The sequence below is a fragment of the Oryzias melastigma genome, linkage group LG17 (assembly GCF_002922805.2).
Source record: "Oryzias melastigma strain HK-1 linkage group LG17, ASM292280v2, whole genome shotgun sequence".
Lineage (NCBI taxonomy): Eukaryota > Metazoa > Chordata > Actinopteri > Beloniformes > Adrianichthyidae > Oryzias > Oryzias melastigma.
This window is the reverse complement of record NC_050528.1, coordinates 18,180,499-18,196,073: the sequence shown is the minus strand read 5'-3', so window position 1 is coordinate 18,196,073 and position 15,575 is coordinate 18,180,499. Positions and strand designations below refer to the sequence as shown.

The 15,575-nt window shown below is 40.5% G+C and overlaps 2 protein-coding genes across 4 annotated transcripts; one reads left to right on the top strand and one right to left on the bottom strand.

The window, feature by feature from the left end:
- Window positions 1–786: 786 nt before the first annotated feature.
- On the top strand, window positions 787–9,515 carry sema4e (semaphorin 4e). Of its 3 annotated transcripts, XM_024274114.2 has the most exons (17): window positions 787–1,065; window positions 1,171–1,322; window positions 1,414–1,664; window positions 2,046–2,329; window positions 2,410–2,555; window positions 4,535–4,597; window positions 4,691–4,789; window positions 4,866–4,965; window positions 5,055–5,162; window positions 5,236–5,387; window positions 5,476–5,654; window positions 5,734–5,890; window positions 5,977–6,199; window positions 6,367–6,482; window positions 6,582–6,733; window positions 7,853–7,905; window positions 7,983–9,515. In XM_024274114.2, exons 4-17 carry the CDS (start codon window positions 2,206–2,208, stop codon window positions 8,615–8,617), a joined length of 2,307 nt encoding a protein of 768 aa, XP_024129882.1. In that variant the 5' UTR covers window positions 787–1,065; window positions 1,171–1,322; window positions 1,414–1,664; window positions 2,046–2,205; the 3' UTR covers window positions 8,618–9,515. The 3 variants fall into 3 exon arrangements, with proteins under 3 accessions (XP_024129882.1, XP_024129883.1, XP_024129880.1); XM_024274115.2 differs by lacking the exon at window positions 1,414–1,664; XM_024274112.2 differs by lacking the exons at window positions 1,171–1,322; window positions 1,414–1,664 and having other exon boundaries at window positions 787–1,117.
- A 192-nt stretch (window positions 9,516–9,707) lies between these two features.
- Window positions 9,708–14,639, bottom strand: cactin. Its single transcript, XM_024274110.2, has 10 exons — window positions 14,254–14,639; window positions 13,402–13,975; window positions 13,206–13,301; window positions 12,948–13,093; window positions 12,700–12,862; window positions 12,505–12,619; window positions 11,131–11,323; window positions 10,919–11,041; window positions 10,442–10,809; window positions 9,708–10,368 (listed from the first exon to the last, which is right to left on the bottom strand). The coding sequence occupies exons 1-10, from the start codon at window positions 14,610–14,612 to the stop codon at window positions 9,878–9,880; spliced, it is 2,628 nt and encodes an 875-aa protein (XP_024129878.1). The 5' UTR covers window positions 14,613–14,639; the 3' UTR covers window positions 9,708–9,877.
- Between the last annotated feature and the right edge of the window lie 936 nt (window positions 14,640–15,575).

The following is a 15,575-nucleotide window of genomic DNA, read 5'->3' as shown; positions in this document are numbered from 1 at the left end:
CAGACAGTTATTTCTCAGTCATTTTATATGTCAGAATAATCATTCTTCCTCTGCTGCTTTCTGATTAACTTCTTTTTTCTAATCCTAATTTTTTTTAAAGATTTTTTTCCATTATCACAAGTTATTAGAGTTATAAATTGACCAATCAGATGGCTCAATAAGCGTTTGTGGGTCTGACGTCGACCGTCTGGGGGGTTTGAGTGACAGATGACGGGTAGCCAATGGGAGCAGACTTCATCAATGGGTCCGTGAAGACCTTTTAACATCTACTTTACAATTCAACAATGTACCAATCATTGTCCTATGTTGTTGGACATGCTGTCGACATTTTTAGATGAGGATTTACTCTGTAGAAATAGATTTCACTCTGAGGTTATGTGATTTGGACTTTTTTCTTTGTTTAACGTTCGTTTTTCTTTATTTCGCTGTTTTGATTGTAGCTTATGAATTATACGTTGGGTATCATACGGAATGGGACAGCTCCTCCATAAAACCACCAACCAAAGTTTCATCTTCAACTTTAAATAATTAAATTTTTTATGAAAAAAATAATTAAAATAATTTTACAAACACACGTTAGTATTTGATTACATTTATTTTTAGACTAGACTTGAGCTCCCTCTTTCTTATTTCATATTAAGACACGCTGAAAAAAGGACTTCTTTTTATCGATTAATATTTACATTCAAGATTCTATTTTATGTTTCGACTTCCGATAAAGAGAGCACCGCCACTTCTGGTTGTCCACTTAAAGCACTGGCTGTATCTTCTTAAACTAGCGCGTGACAGCGTTGCCTAGGTAACAGCTTGCAGTAACTGAGTTTCCTCTGAAGATTTTGAAATCTCTGTGGAGGCCAGAGGTATTAAACTGAGGTGGAGGTGTTTCCTCATTGCTGAGAGGATTTGTTTCTCCCCCTATTCGTGAATTTGAATCGGCTCTGCCCTCTACCGTCTGACAAGAGCACCGGAGAACGATGGACGCGGCGGCGGTCACAAGTGTCGTAGTCCTGGTGGCGGTTTGAACGGAGGAAAACGGAGAGGAGGAAACCACCGCGCGCGCGCGAGGTTCGTCGGAGGAGCAACTTTACACGCGAGATCAGATATTTAGTCCTGAGAAGTGAGTTTCTGGGGATGCAACCTAAACCTTTCTTTTTCGGTTTTTACCTTTAGTTCCTTTAGTCACCTTTGTGCGCGCGCTCACCAAATTGACATGAGGAAGCCGGAAGCTGCATGTTGGAAAAAAATGTACCAAAGCAGGTGCAGACGCTGAATTTAATCATTTGCTCCACGTTTCCGCACTCTTTGGGTGTGTCTATGCGCAGGTAACTTTAAGTTTTGTTTTTTAAAGCATTTTAAAACTATTTTAGTCAGCTATTTGATTAAAAAAACATGTTTTTTGTATTTGTTTAACAGTGTAAAACATAACAGGAATAGAAAAAAATAGTGAGGAGATAAAACCCAAGATTTCCTGTAAATAAAAGGCGGTGCTGGTATTTCAACACATCTGGTTGGCACACTGCTGCTGCTTCGTCTTATAAGGTTGGGTGAAGAAGCTGCATTTGGCCTCAGGACTGAGCTGTCAAAGCAGCATTCTCTGGCATGCCCCAGCTTATCTTGCATGTCCGTGCTGATTCTGAACTCAGCTGTGCTCCAACCATTAATGTGTAAGTTTTTTTTCTTTCTTTCTATATGTTTTTAAATGTTCTTGTGACAGTGCGATTGCAGAAAGTTGGAGCTTTTCTTCCTGCATCCTTGCCAGAGTTCTCAGTAAATCTCTCTTTGTGTGTTGGCTCCTTCGGCGGAGCTGACATCCCTGCACCCTGCTGAATGCTTTTCATGGACCTGCATTACCATCACTATGGCTCTGACAGAATTACTGCTGCGCTGACTTTAGCTCCCTTCAGCCCTTTTGGCAATTCCTTTACTGTTTTTTGTTATGTATTTTTTCTCCTGGTGCAATCCTTTAACTTTTTTGGGGGTAAATTTCCTGTGTTATCTGCGTTTTCCCTCTCAACCCTTATTGGGTTTTTTTTTTTGTCTCCCAGGTCATCCATTCCATCATGGACAGCCTGCTGAGTCTGGCCAGTAAAGGGGCCAATGCTCTGCTGACAGAACAGACCTCATCTCATCATAGATGCCGCATGCTGCCTTTATTTCTGTATGAGTGACCGTGTGGGAAACACCAGAGCCTAAATTTCTCTTTGGATGAACAAAGGAGCCATGCATCCTCTGCTATCCCTCTGCGTCTTTTCGCTGCTGCTCCCGACAGTAGCGCTTGAAGAGAACTTGTCTCCAGTCCGCCGGCCACGCAGATTCATCCCCTATGATGGTGAGAGCAGTTTGTTTTGTCACCAAAAGTTTCAATCAAGCAACGATTGCTGAGATATGAATCTAAACCCTGTTCTGTAGGCAACAATGTGCTCCTGTTTCGAGAGGAGGGAGTGTTCAACTACTCCACCATGCTTGTGAGAGATGACCTAAACTTGTTGGTGGTGGGATCCAGGGGAGCAGTGTTCGCTCTTGACCTCAACAATGTCTCCAAGAAACACGCCTCGGTAAGAACACACTTATTTTAAAGAGCGTTTAAAGCACATGTTTCAAAGTCAAGGCCCGGGGGCCGGATCCGGCCCTCTGGATCATTTTATTTTGTTGTTATTAATGGCCTGATGTTATCTTTTTCTAAGTGGTAAAATTATGATAAAATATTTTTTTGTGAAGAATAAAATATTGAAATTTATTTAAAGGTCAAGTTGATTTATTCTGGAATAATATTCCAGCCTGTTTTTGTTTATAGTTATGCTAAAAAGTTAGACTTTTAAAGTTTTCAAAGTTTCGTTTTATTGTGTTCTATAATTGTTTATCCTGTTTATTCTGTATTTTAATCAAATTACTTAGTTTCTCATTTTTAGTTCTGCTATTGAACACTGATTTAGCTTTTTATTTAAACCTTTTAATCTATAATTCTAATGTAAATTTTTTCTATTTTTTCCTAATTTTGGACATTATAAATATGAATAATTAATCACACTTATTTTACTTATTGAGAATTGCTCAAACGACGTGCTAAAAGTCACTAGCGATGAGTAAGATGGTGGAGGAGACATGTCACTGCTTTCATGGTGTCTATTTTCTGTGCTTTGACTGAATTTGTTTTTGTAAATGCATTGTGATGAGCGGTGAAAAGTTGAGAGCTGTTATATGCGTGTGTAAATGTGGATTTATACAAGTGTCGGATATATACTTTATTTGTGTCTTAATTGCATCCTTGTTTGTCAGTTACACTACCCTCTGTCTTCATTTCAGTTATCTGTCTAAAGACGAACCCTCGAAAACGAGATGCGCCATCCTCCCATTGTTTAGTAAATGTTAAATAAATAAATAAAAGTCCCACTCCGATCATCTTTTGACCTATTTTTAATGGTCTTTTTAATTATTATTATGGTGTTTTTAGCCAAAATAATCCAAAAAATATTCATCAAATAATTCAAAATAATGTAATTTTTTAGGACATATTTTCAGCAAAGCAGCAGGACTTCATTCGAAATTTGCCTCAGAGTTCTTGGTCGTAAGCCTGTCTCTGCTTCCCATCATCCATCTGTTTACACTCTCTACCCCTAGATCAGGGGTCAGCAACATTTATGACATGAAGAGCCAATTCGAAATCTTCTTATCAGCTGTGCCATCACCAATTTTAATGCGAAGACTTGTTGTTTTCCTTTTGGCGTATCGCGTTAGAGGTCGGCACAGCAAATCAGCCACAATTAAACAGCTGCCCCATAAATGGAGTGGCGATCAGCTATTCATTTTAAGACTTGTTCACATTCATGTCATATTGACATTTGACAGAACAGAAAGAATATCTGGATATAATCTGATTTATCTTAGTTATCATCCAACAAACTGAAACTTATAACTTCATAAATGCCAGCTGCTGCAATGCCAAAAACATGACAAAAAAAAAAGAACAAATGTGCAGTCATAAACATGTGCAACATCTCACAGATCAGCTTCTCGCTTTTCCCAATCATGTTCTGTCCTCAGATACGTGCTTATATTGCTCCACCTGTCCTCTCACTGGTGTTGTGAAAGATATGTATCCTCTGCCTTAATTTGCATCCCCTTTAACGGCACAAAACGCAGGGGAATTATAAATCGCCCGTTCACAAAGGGGAATGCAGAAAGTAAAGCATGTTGTGTGAAACTATAAAGTGTTATTGAAAAAAAGTGCCAGGGCGGGGTCACAGTAACAGCGTTGCGTGAATGGACGCTTTGGGGAAGAAGCTCATTGTAAGAGATTGTTACTCAAACTCTTTTTTTTTTAATATTCATATATGCTATTTTAGGCCTAATTTTCGTTAGATTATGTCCTCCATCGTCAGAAAAAATGGCACAAGAACATGTTAAAAAACACGATTTTCATCGGAGTGGATCTTTAAACAAGTCTGCTTACTTGAGTTAGTCCTCCAGCAGAGGTATGCATACGACAAACGTTTGTGTCATAATTTACTAAAACAGTTTTTTCATTTTTTTTTAGGTCAAATGGGAAGTTCCACTAAAAAAGGTGAACGAGTGTAAAAACAAGGGAAAAAATCCAGAGGTTGGTCTTGGCTCTAACACACATTTTTTTGGTCATATTAATTTTGTTTGACTTAAAAACATAAAATGAGTTAATATCTTTTTTATTCCTCAGACGGAGTGTAAAAATTACATCAGAGTCCTGCACAAAAAGAAGGATGGCAGCATGTATGTTTGTGGAACCAACGCTTTCGATCCGGAATGCGACTTATTGGTGAGACACTGAGTTTCTCTGTAGATTATTTTAAAAACCAGAATGTTGTGTTTAATCAAAGTGTTGAATGGTTTAGTCTTACACAGACGGAACTCTAACTTTGGCAAAGTCTGAAGAAGATGGCAAAACCAAGTGTCCATTTGATCCTTACCAGAAACACGCTTCCATCATGGTTGGTGAGTGTCTTGTGTGAAATGATGGAAAATGTTTGAAAGATCTCAAAACTTTTCCATGTGTTCTAATGGGAAGTCTTGTGTTCTTCCAGACGACAGCCTGTATTCAGCCACTTCAGTGAACTTCCTGGGTACTGAACCCATCTTTGCTCGCACCTCACCTCCAATGCGCACAGAATTCACTAACTATTGGCTCAACGGTAAGGAGCGACTTCGTCAATGCTTAAAAGGATGATTGAAACCAGGCCAATATCGTTGTTTTTCTTATTCCAGAACCCAGTTTTGTATCCATGGCTCAGATCCCAGAGAGTAAAGGGAGCGAGAAGGGAGATGATGATAAGGTATACCTATTCTTCCGTGAGATAGCTGTGGAGTTCGATTACCAGAACAAAATGGTGGTTTCTCGAGTGGCCCGTGTCTGCAAGGTAATTTCCATTTTGTTCATTCTCTTCTTTTTTGTACTTTATTATGCATTCCGTTTGAGGTTTTTGTATCGTCTTTAAATCCATGCAGGGAGATATTGGAGGGGAGAGAACTTTGCAAAAGAAGTGGACCTCCTTCTTGAAGACCAGAATAGATTGTCCCGTGTTAGAACTCCAGCTGCCGTACCTCATCCAGGACACATATCTGTGGTGTGAAGCCACGCAGGACTGGAAGAGCTGCATTTTCTACGCTGTTTTCACTCCACAGATGTATGTTTAGACCCGTTTGTTTTGGAAGAAACCCATTTCGTCAGAAAGCTAACACTTGTTTTGTGTGTGTTTGTTGTAGAGGCACATCAGATCTGTCTGCTGTGTGTGCATATAAGGTGTCTGACATGAGCAAGGTGTTTTCAGAGGGCAAGTACAAAACCCCCATCCCAGTTGAAACATCTTTTATCAAGTGGGTTACTTTTAATGGTGACGTTCCAGTCCCTCGGCCTGGAGCTGTAAGTCTACGCATTCTCCTGCTTTTTTCTAAAAGTATAAAGATCGACTTCTTTTGTAACCTTTTTGTACCCTCTCCTCTCGTCAGTGTATTAACAATGAAGCTCGTGGCATAGGCATAACAAACACAATGCTCCTGCCAGACCGGACGCTTCAGTTCGTCAAAGAGAAGCCGCTCATGGATGAGGCTATCCAGCCAATCGGACGCAGACCTGTACTCATAGGGAAGGGGGCTCCCTTCACACGGATCATAGTCAGCAAAGTGCAACCTCCAAATGAAGAGGAGTACCATGTCATGTTCATAGGCACAGGTAAATATCTGTTCCTTCATCTGCGGGTATTAGCTTCATTTCTGCACATTTAATGTATGATTTGTGTTTGTAGAATTCATGAAAGGACAATTTTTAGGGATTGTGAATGTGTACTCATGAAAGTGATTCATATGGAACTCTAATTTGTTATTTTTACCAAACTAAAGAGGCTGGCACCCTGCTGAAAGCGGTCAACTACAATGAGGAGGCGTTCATCATTGAGGAAGTAAAACTCTTTGAGGAGTCTGGACCAATCAAAATCCTCAAGACTTTTGAAGACAAGGTGAGTTAAATTAAACTATTCTAAAGTTGTGTTTTAACTATTTTTGAAACAAACACTTTGACAAATTTATTTTTCGTTTGTATTTGTACACGTTGTCAGCTTTACGCAGGCTCGGATTTTGGAGTAGTGCAGATATCGCCCTCGAACTGTGACAGGTCCCCGACCTGTGTGGACTGTGTTCTCGCCAGAGATCCGTACTGTGGCTGGGACAGTACCGATGGGAAATGTGTTTCCTTCTCTGACTCAAACAGGTAAGCAGCTGTTTCTGTGTAGACGTGCCATGTCTGCTACATTTTTTTACACAGGTTATTCTAATCTGGTTTTTAGAATAGATGCGCAAGCAGCTGTCTGGTTCAAAAATGTAGGTCTTTGTGGTTTCCCTTTTGCTTAAAGCATAACTTCCTGTTGAAGGTTTCTAGGGTAGTTGCTCAATATCAAAAAACACTGATAAAAATTATGGTTTTGGTGTGTTTACCATGTTCTTGTGGCATTTTTCTGATGACAGAGGACATGGATTAAAATAATGTATCTTAAAAACATATTTCTGAGTAATTTTTTTATTTAAATTGTGGTGAATCAGGACCAGATGAAAAAATGTTGATGGAAAAGGCTTGTGTGATGTAGAACCCTCAGTGGCAGGCTGCAAGCTCTGTGCTCAGCTCTATAGTGATGCATCCACTTGCAGACAAATAGATTCATTTACATTTCTGTTTTCCTCATACAAGCTGGCATCTGGTTCAGAACTGCACAGCTGGAATATTACTCACTGGGAAAAATTAGGATTAGAAATAAGATGTTAAGAAGAATGTATCAAAGCAATAATTATTATTCTTACAGACAGAATGACTGAGTAATAGCGGTCTGTTTCTCAATAGAAGTCTATGGAACCAGCAGCTACTTCCTATTTGGAACACGAGGGGGGAGAGGTCCATATGTCCAGTGAATATACAGTCAATAAGACAGGCTTACTCCACACCAGTGGTCCCACCCAGAAGTCAGAGGCAAATTTTTAATGAACTACCGCCACCCTGCAGAAACTATGTCAGAGAAAACAGCAGTTTTTTTGTTTGTTTTGTTTTTTGTCTAAAAATAATTAAAATACCACTGTGAACCTTTTCCAATAGATAAAATGAGGATCGGAGTGGAACTTTAATCATAGCAACCTTGATGAAAACTATTGGTACATGTAGTAAAAGCTGATTTCCAAAGCTATTGCAATAGTAAAGTACATATGAGGTGACGGATGAAAGTACAGCAGGAACAAAGTTGTGAGAGACAGAGCTGCAGGAAGTGACCTAATTCAGAGTAACGCACATAAGAATAGTTGTGGTTGAAAGCAAAACGGAACTAAGATTCAATCTTCTCTTTAGAAAACTTATCCAGAGTTTGAAAGACGGAGATCCTTCTCAGTGCCCAAAAGTTGGTAAGTTTTTAGTTGACCTGAGCAGTTTGATCCTCCTCTTCAATGTGGATTGTCAAATACTTTATTTTTTTTTACAGACCCTAAAAAGCCTGTTGAGATGTTTATTCTGCAAGGCGATACCACGAGGCTCGACTGTCCATCACCTTCTCAGCTAGCAGAAGTCCACTGGGAAAAGGAAGGTCTCGCCCTTCCTCCTTCTGCCCATCTTCACCTTTTAGAAGACGCACTGATCATTCTCAGCGCCTCCGAGAGTGAAAGTGGTCACTATCGTTGTTACACTGTGGAGAAGTCCAAAACTAGCATTCACAGATCCACTGTGATTGAATACCACCTCCATATATACTCAAATGATTCTGAAGTAGACCCCCTTCCCCAGACCAGTGGTCCGTCTGTAACTGGGCTTCAAGCTACTCTCGCCTTCTTTGTGGTTGCTTTTCTTGCCCTTTTAGCCTGGAACTTTTATAATAGCCACATACCTTTGCCCTGCAACACCAAAAAGAAGAATGTGGAACCCCAGCAGAACCCAGACCAGGAGGCGCCTGCAGCAGCAGCTGCAGCCGTGGAGAAGAAGCCTCTGATGTCCAATCCCCAGAACAACACCAGCAACAACAACCACACTGAGATGGATGGACGCAGCACCACAGACGGGGAAGATCCTCCCAAACCTCGCCTTTCAACTTTGCAGTTCATTGACGATGAATCAGAAGCTTAGAAATCAAATCCTATTCTGTTAGGATAACAGCTGTTTGGGTCCACATCTCTGGAACTGTGTAGGTCTCGTTTTTAAAGACCTTTTTATTGGATTTTGACAGATAATTTTGTGGACGGTTTGTTTTTACTGCTTTAATGAAGCCTCTTTGAGTGATGGCATTCTGTCTCTGCTGTGCCAGCCTCCACAGGAGTTTAAAAATTTATACCTTAAGGGTCACGGTCCTGATTATTCTTCAAATACTCTTCCTGGAGCTTCTTACTGCTGGAAGACGTCTAATCCAGGTGAATCCAGGAAGTAGAGCTGAGATGTTAGAGGGAGAAAAGAGCAGCTCAACGCTCCAGGACCTGTTTTATTTTGTATTTCATGCTTTGATTTTTGTGATCTTCATGTTCGTGAAAGAGCACTGCTGGTTTGGTTTATCACCAAACTCCGTCATACAAACCAGGTGTGTGTGAGTGAGGTAACACGGAGAAGGTAGGACGCTGTGTCCTCAGGACAAAGGAAGACCTGCCAAAAAAAACCTGAACAATATGTGACTGCCTCAAGGGCTCCCGTTAACTTTTGCAAGGTGTTTATTATTGCTCTTTACATGTTTTTTCTTTGGTGATTCATTCACTGTGGAAACTCAAAAGTGCGAGGCAGAAAGTTGAGTTTGAGCTGTAAATATTTTGGTACTTTTTTTTGTAAGTTACTGTAAATATCAGCTGAGTTTCACAAGTTTGATGCTGCACTTAAAACGCCAGTTTTGACCACTTTTGCTTAATGTTCGTTGTTAGACCTTTAACTGTTGACTTTGCAAATTAAATGGATTTGTGAATTTAGTCTTATTTTTGACATATTCCATGAATGTTTGGAGCAAACTTTTTCCTGTTTTAAAAAAATGCTGATGCAACTTTTACTTTTGTGCCTTTTTTTAACAGAGCCATTTACTTTTGTATTTAACTTTTAATTTTTTGATTTTCAATTAATAAAACTGGCTTTCAAAAGATAATTTTAAATTTACTGCTGTAAAAATATTGATGCACACAGAAAAAAAAAGTAAAAAAAAAAAATCATAAAATCATTATAATGTAGAATTAGCCAAACTGTATAAAGCTGTGAAAGATCTTTAATGTATTTTACACAATACATTTGCTGGTAACAATTTATAGTACATATTTCTTCAGAAAGAGCAGTGGAGAACAACAAAACATGGAACATCCAGCCTGAAGGAGGCGCTGTGTGGCGCCTTGATCATTTGGTCTACAGTAAAAGTTTCTCTTATCTTCTATAACGATATCTTTTGAAGTGAAACCACAATTGAAAGATCCCGTTAGCAAACTGACAGCGGAAACCATGGCGATGAGAGTACTCCCACTCCCTGTTAACTATCTTAAAAGCGATGTCCTCATAAGGCGGACCTGCGTGGAACCTCAGAATCCCAAAGTCTTTGTTGTCGGGACAGGGCTCCAGGAAGTACTGAGGGGTGGAGCGCTTGTCGATCAGGTCTGGGTAGAAGATGTTGAACTTGTAACCCTGGACGATCTTGGGTGGGGGGTTGTCGAAGTCGTAATGCGTCTGGTTGTATTTGTTCCACTCGAAGCCCGTGTGGACCCTGTTGAAGAAGCGGGGCTTCCTGGGGCGGTACTTGTCCGCCCACAGGTACATTTTTCCTGTGACTGGAAACTCCACGCTGAACTGAGCCTCGTCGTTGCCCATGCCTTCCCTCGCTCTTCGCACAAAAGCGTCCTCTGGGCTTTCGTTGGCGTCACCTGAAACAGGAACATGTTTCAACTCTCAAGTCACAAACCGAAATGGACAGGAAAAGTTAAATCATGGTCATACCGGTGACTTGCAGCAGTCTGCGGGCTAACTGCAGCCTGGACGAGTCTTCCTCCGGCGTGATGGTGTGAGTGTCCAGCGGCAGCTCGGACTGCGTCAGCAGAGTGGGACTGTATCGACCCGAGTCGTACTCTGCCTGACTCTGCTGGATGAGGTCCTCCTCCGTCAACACCGCCTCCACAGCTTCCCCCTTCTCTTCATCCTTCCCATCATCCTTCTCTCCTTTATCTTCATCCTGGCCTGCTGCTGCAGACGTAGACGGACCCGACTCGTCTTCCTCCTCTGCTTCTCTGTTTGCATTCCTCCCAAAGGAGGACGTAGACGGACCGCTCTCCTCTGTCGTGGCACCCCTCGATTGTCCTCTTGAGTCCCTGTTAGAAAAAGATGGAGGTTTTAACTCTATCCTGGAATATATTTAAATTCAAATTAAAATGTTGAGGAAAACTTAATAAGAATCTGTGCTAAATCAGAGTGACGTACCCATCACTATCATCCCTCGGTTCCTCTTTGATGATGGGAAACAAAGGTTCACTTTCCACTCCCTGTTCCTGTTTCAGCTTGAACAGCTTTTGGCGCAGCACGTCCTGGTGTCGCTCCCGCAGTCTGGACAAAGGAAGCAAAACACTTGACTCCAACACCGTTTGGAATTCTCTGCTGAAGTCATTAATAGTGTTCTGGGACTACACTCATACCTGGCTCTGGCCATGTAGACTTTAACTTGCTGCAACAGACTCTCCCAGTACCCGATGTCCAGATTGGATCCTCCAGCTCGAATCTTCGACTCGATGTTCAAGTGCAGCGCCTGCAGCTGGCTGTACGTCTTTCCTTTGAAGACGGTCTGAACATCGGTGCTCACGGCGGTGTTGATGCCCTCACGGCGATCGCCTTGAAAGCAAAAATATTCAGAGTGGTATGAAACACACCAATGTGTGTTATAAGGCTGCGGACTGGTACTGGGCCGTAGACAGAAAAAAATAAATACATGCACTAAATACATCACTTAAAGCGGCTACCTGCATTGCTAGCTGAAAAAGCCAACAAAAACCAAACAATAGAACATATTTGGAAAGTTTCTGGGAGGAAAGAGCCAGTGAGGAAATCGAATAAGAGCCTTTGACTTCAAAGAAGAATAAAACTGCTGTTTACACACAAAACTGGAGTCTTCCTCCACATACAGAATTATTGAGATGGTTGTTCTCATGTAGCAGAAGCTGCTATGGCTAATATGCGTCCACAGACTCTCCACTGTTTCACAGAAGCAGATAATAAAGTTGGAGACACTGTGGATTCACGTTTATATTATATTTAGAAATATCAGTTTTACGACAGTTGGGTCGTTTTTTTTGCTTTATTTCTCCATCACACTTAAAAAGTCGGACGTAGCTGAAGCTAGCATTCGGTTGTTAGCCTCCACTTTGATATTAAAGGGAAAATATTTTTCACAAAGTTCAAACCAAACACAAACATTTCATGGAGAATGAAGATTCAATTAAATAAATTTGCTGATTTGTGGAAACTTTTAAAAGGGATATTTGAGAATTTTCCGACAGCAAGGCTGAATTAGGTAGGTGTCCGTTCAGAACCTTTAGCACAGAAAATGTTCCTTTGTGTTGGAAAAAAAAAACGAATAAAGACCAAATATGATCAATCTTTTTGCTCTGAAAGATAATCAGAGCCTGGATTGAGTCTTAAAATGACGTTCTATGGAGGAGAAAAAAAAAAATCATATAAGGTTTCATTTATGGAATTTTTTTAAATCACAAACAACTTCTACAAATCAACCACCTTGCTTCATTGAATCTTTATAATCTGTTTAAAAAATCTTCTGGTATTTTTTGACTTTTTTTAAACAAAATTTCTTGTAGCATTTTATTTTGAAAATTGATTTTCAGAAACCAGAAGTTTAAAAAATGCCAAATTCAGCCACGTTTGGAACGGTCCCTGAACATATTGTCGAATTTAAACCCGTCTGTGGCCAGATAAAAAGTTGGGGACCACAGCTACAACTACAGATCAGAAAGGTTTTGAGAATGAGATATGAACGCTTTTAGGACAAATTACTGTACCAGGTCCTTTCCCAGAAGCCTCCAGCTTTCTCAGTTTGCTGATCTCATCCTCCGTGATGGTCGTCATGTCTCTCCAGAAATCCACGTTCTTCCCCTGTTCCAGCTCCATGTACACCTTTACCACAAGTGACCACAAATTATTTTATAGTCTAGCGAGGATTTGTTTTATCACAAGACAATCTGAGTGCTACTAACCTTAATGTCCTCTAGGAGGTCGTCCATATCTGTGACGGTGAGTCCGTTCAAGAAGGTGTACGGTTCATGCATCTCCACAGCCAGGTCATCATCCTCTGCACTGATGTACTTCGCTAAAAGGTCAATGGGCTTGGCGCGACCGTCACGAATTCTAATCTTGGACCTAAACATCGACAGGTTGATGTGAACAGAAGCTTCCGCAAAGACTCTATAGAGAATAAAAATAAATGTTTTTTATTCACACTCACCGCAGCTTAGCCTGCTGCAGGTGGAAGTTGTCTTCCTGTTCGGCCCATGTTTTGAAATGCTCCGCCTCCTTCTCCCTCTGCAGCATCTCCAGCTCCGTCTCTCTCATGGCTTTCTCTCGCTCCCGCTCCAAACGCAGCTGTTTCACCTGAATAAACACAAAGTTTGTCAGATTCATTATATGAGCTTCAGGATTTTGCTGCCAAAACCCAGACACCTTATAAGATTTCATTTGATTAACTCAATGTTGAAGTTTGTACCTTCTGCAGCTCTCTGCGGTTTTCTTCCTGAATTAATTTATTCCTTTCTTTGAGCTCTTTTTCCCCGAGATGACCAATACCTTTTTTATCCAGTGCCTAAAACAATAAAAAAAAAAAAATTAAAAATCAACAAAAATGTAAAAACCTTTTAAAACAAGGAACTTGACAGTTTTCAAATTCTTCAAAATAAACCTACTTTTTGCCATTTGAATGTGCCTAACAGGTTGTTGTCTCCAAAGGGATTGTCAGCATTCGTGTATCCCATGTACTCTTCGCTCCAACCCATCTTTTCTCTTCTTTTCTTCTCCTTTGCTTCCTTTTTCGCCAATCTTCTGGCCCTCTTTTCCTCTGGTGTCTCTAGAGCTTTCATCAACTCCTTCTTGTTCTTTCTCTCCTCTTTTTCTTTGACGGCACCCTCGTGATCAGACCCCGAACTCTCAGAAGACTCAGAAGAACTTGATCGGCCCCTCCTCCTGTCTCGCTCTCGTTCTTCCATCCTCTTCCGCCTCTCCTTACTTTTGTCTCTGCTGTGTTTTCTTTCGCGTTCTCTGCTGCTGCTCTTCCATCTCTCTTTGTCGTAATCCCTCTTGTGTCCGTCTCTGCCCAAGCTCCTCCTCTCAGAACTTCTTTGTTTTCTTCTCTCTCTGTCAGAGCTTTCATCTGAGGAATCTGACTTAGATTTGGATCTTCTTTTTCTCCCGTCTCGAGATGCTCCTCGATGAGCTTCTGCTACCTTTGTCCTCCTTATTTTGGGATCATCTAGATCAGGACTAAAACAGAAAACATTTATAACTTTTGTATTGAACTTTTAGGCAACACATTCAAAAAGGAACAGATTACAGGTTTCAACTGACAACCCAAAAGTCTCTGTAACAAGTAATCTGCTCTGCCTCTTTATTTATTTATTGTTTAGGTTAGTAATGGTGACAAAAGAAAAACTGTTAACTGGGGACTGTCTATTTTGAAGTTTTTTGTTACTTCGTGTGTCAATAAACGATTTTATTAGTGAAGAAATGGTTACAATATATATTTAATATGACAGGCTCACCTTGATGACCGGCCCTTCGATCTATTCCGCCTGTCGCTCTCGGAGCCACTGCTGGGTCCAGAGCGGCGTCGATGTCGAGGCCGCCCTCGGGAAGGAGACCCATCGCTGCTGCTGGATCTTCCTGGGCGGCTTTTTCGTTTTTCCATAGATCCACCACGAGCTCTTCTTCTGTCCTGAGATCTAGACCGACTCTCTCTGGATTCGTTTCGCCGATTTCTGCTCCCGCTCCTTGATTTAGATCGGGACCGACGTCGAGTTTTGGATCCCATTGCGAACTTGCTAACAGCACGGGGTCCGAGAGGTACAGTGTCGCGTAAATAAGAGGTAATGGCTTTAAGAGGTTGACTAAAACAATACATAAATTACAAAAGTTAAAATTGTCATGAACAAAAATAATTACTTGTTATTTACTATATTATTTTACATGAAACATAAATTAATACCATCCATAAAGTCAGAATAATAATCCATAAAACCCATATGCCGCGCCCAAATATGACGTCATACTAGCAAGCGTTTCAAACGGCAAAGAATAATTTAACATTTTCTTTTTGTTTATTTTTTTCTAATTATGCTAAACATTTGAAACAAATATACAGCAAAATAACTATGTTCTGCAGTAATTTTGACAAATTAGAAAAACCAAAAATAGAATAATTGTTAAACACGAAGAAAAACACCACTTGGGTCCTCACGAAGTCAGGCGAATGTAGTTCATATTCCCTCCTAAAACATTTTCGATAAACAAAAGTAAGACATTGATAAATTTAAATTGGTTATACTATAATTTATGTGATTACAAATAACTATTAATGCTTAAAATATCCCCAGTCTGTATTAAAAACCCACAAAAAAAGTGTTTACAAATTGTAAAATGCAATAGTACGGAACTACAAATCCCATACCCCAGAGGGAGTTGGCTGTTTTCAGAGTACAGGGGAGTCCTTTCAGCAACAGTCTTTCCTAATCAGTGTTCTCAGATGGCAGTTCAAACGTACTTTGTTGCTAGTGTCTTAAACTTTATAGTTTAGTGTCACTTTAAATTAGTAAATGCGTTTCGCTTCCTAAAGTGCAGTAAGTGTTGTTTCCGTGGTCAGATCGGCTTCGGCTGGTCGGTAACTGATTAGCCACATTAGCCGGCAGCTACCATTAGATTTACGGCTTATATGCGCGGTTAACCTGGTAAACTAACTAAATCTCGTGGTGCTGGTCGGTTATAATGACTCGGTTACCTCAGTTCATCTGAGTGTTGATATTTCTACATTGTTTAATTGTGATCTGAGAGCGGTTAAGCCATTGTTTGGCTCGTGTACACCAGCAGA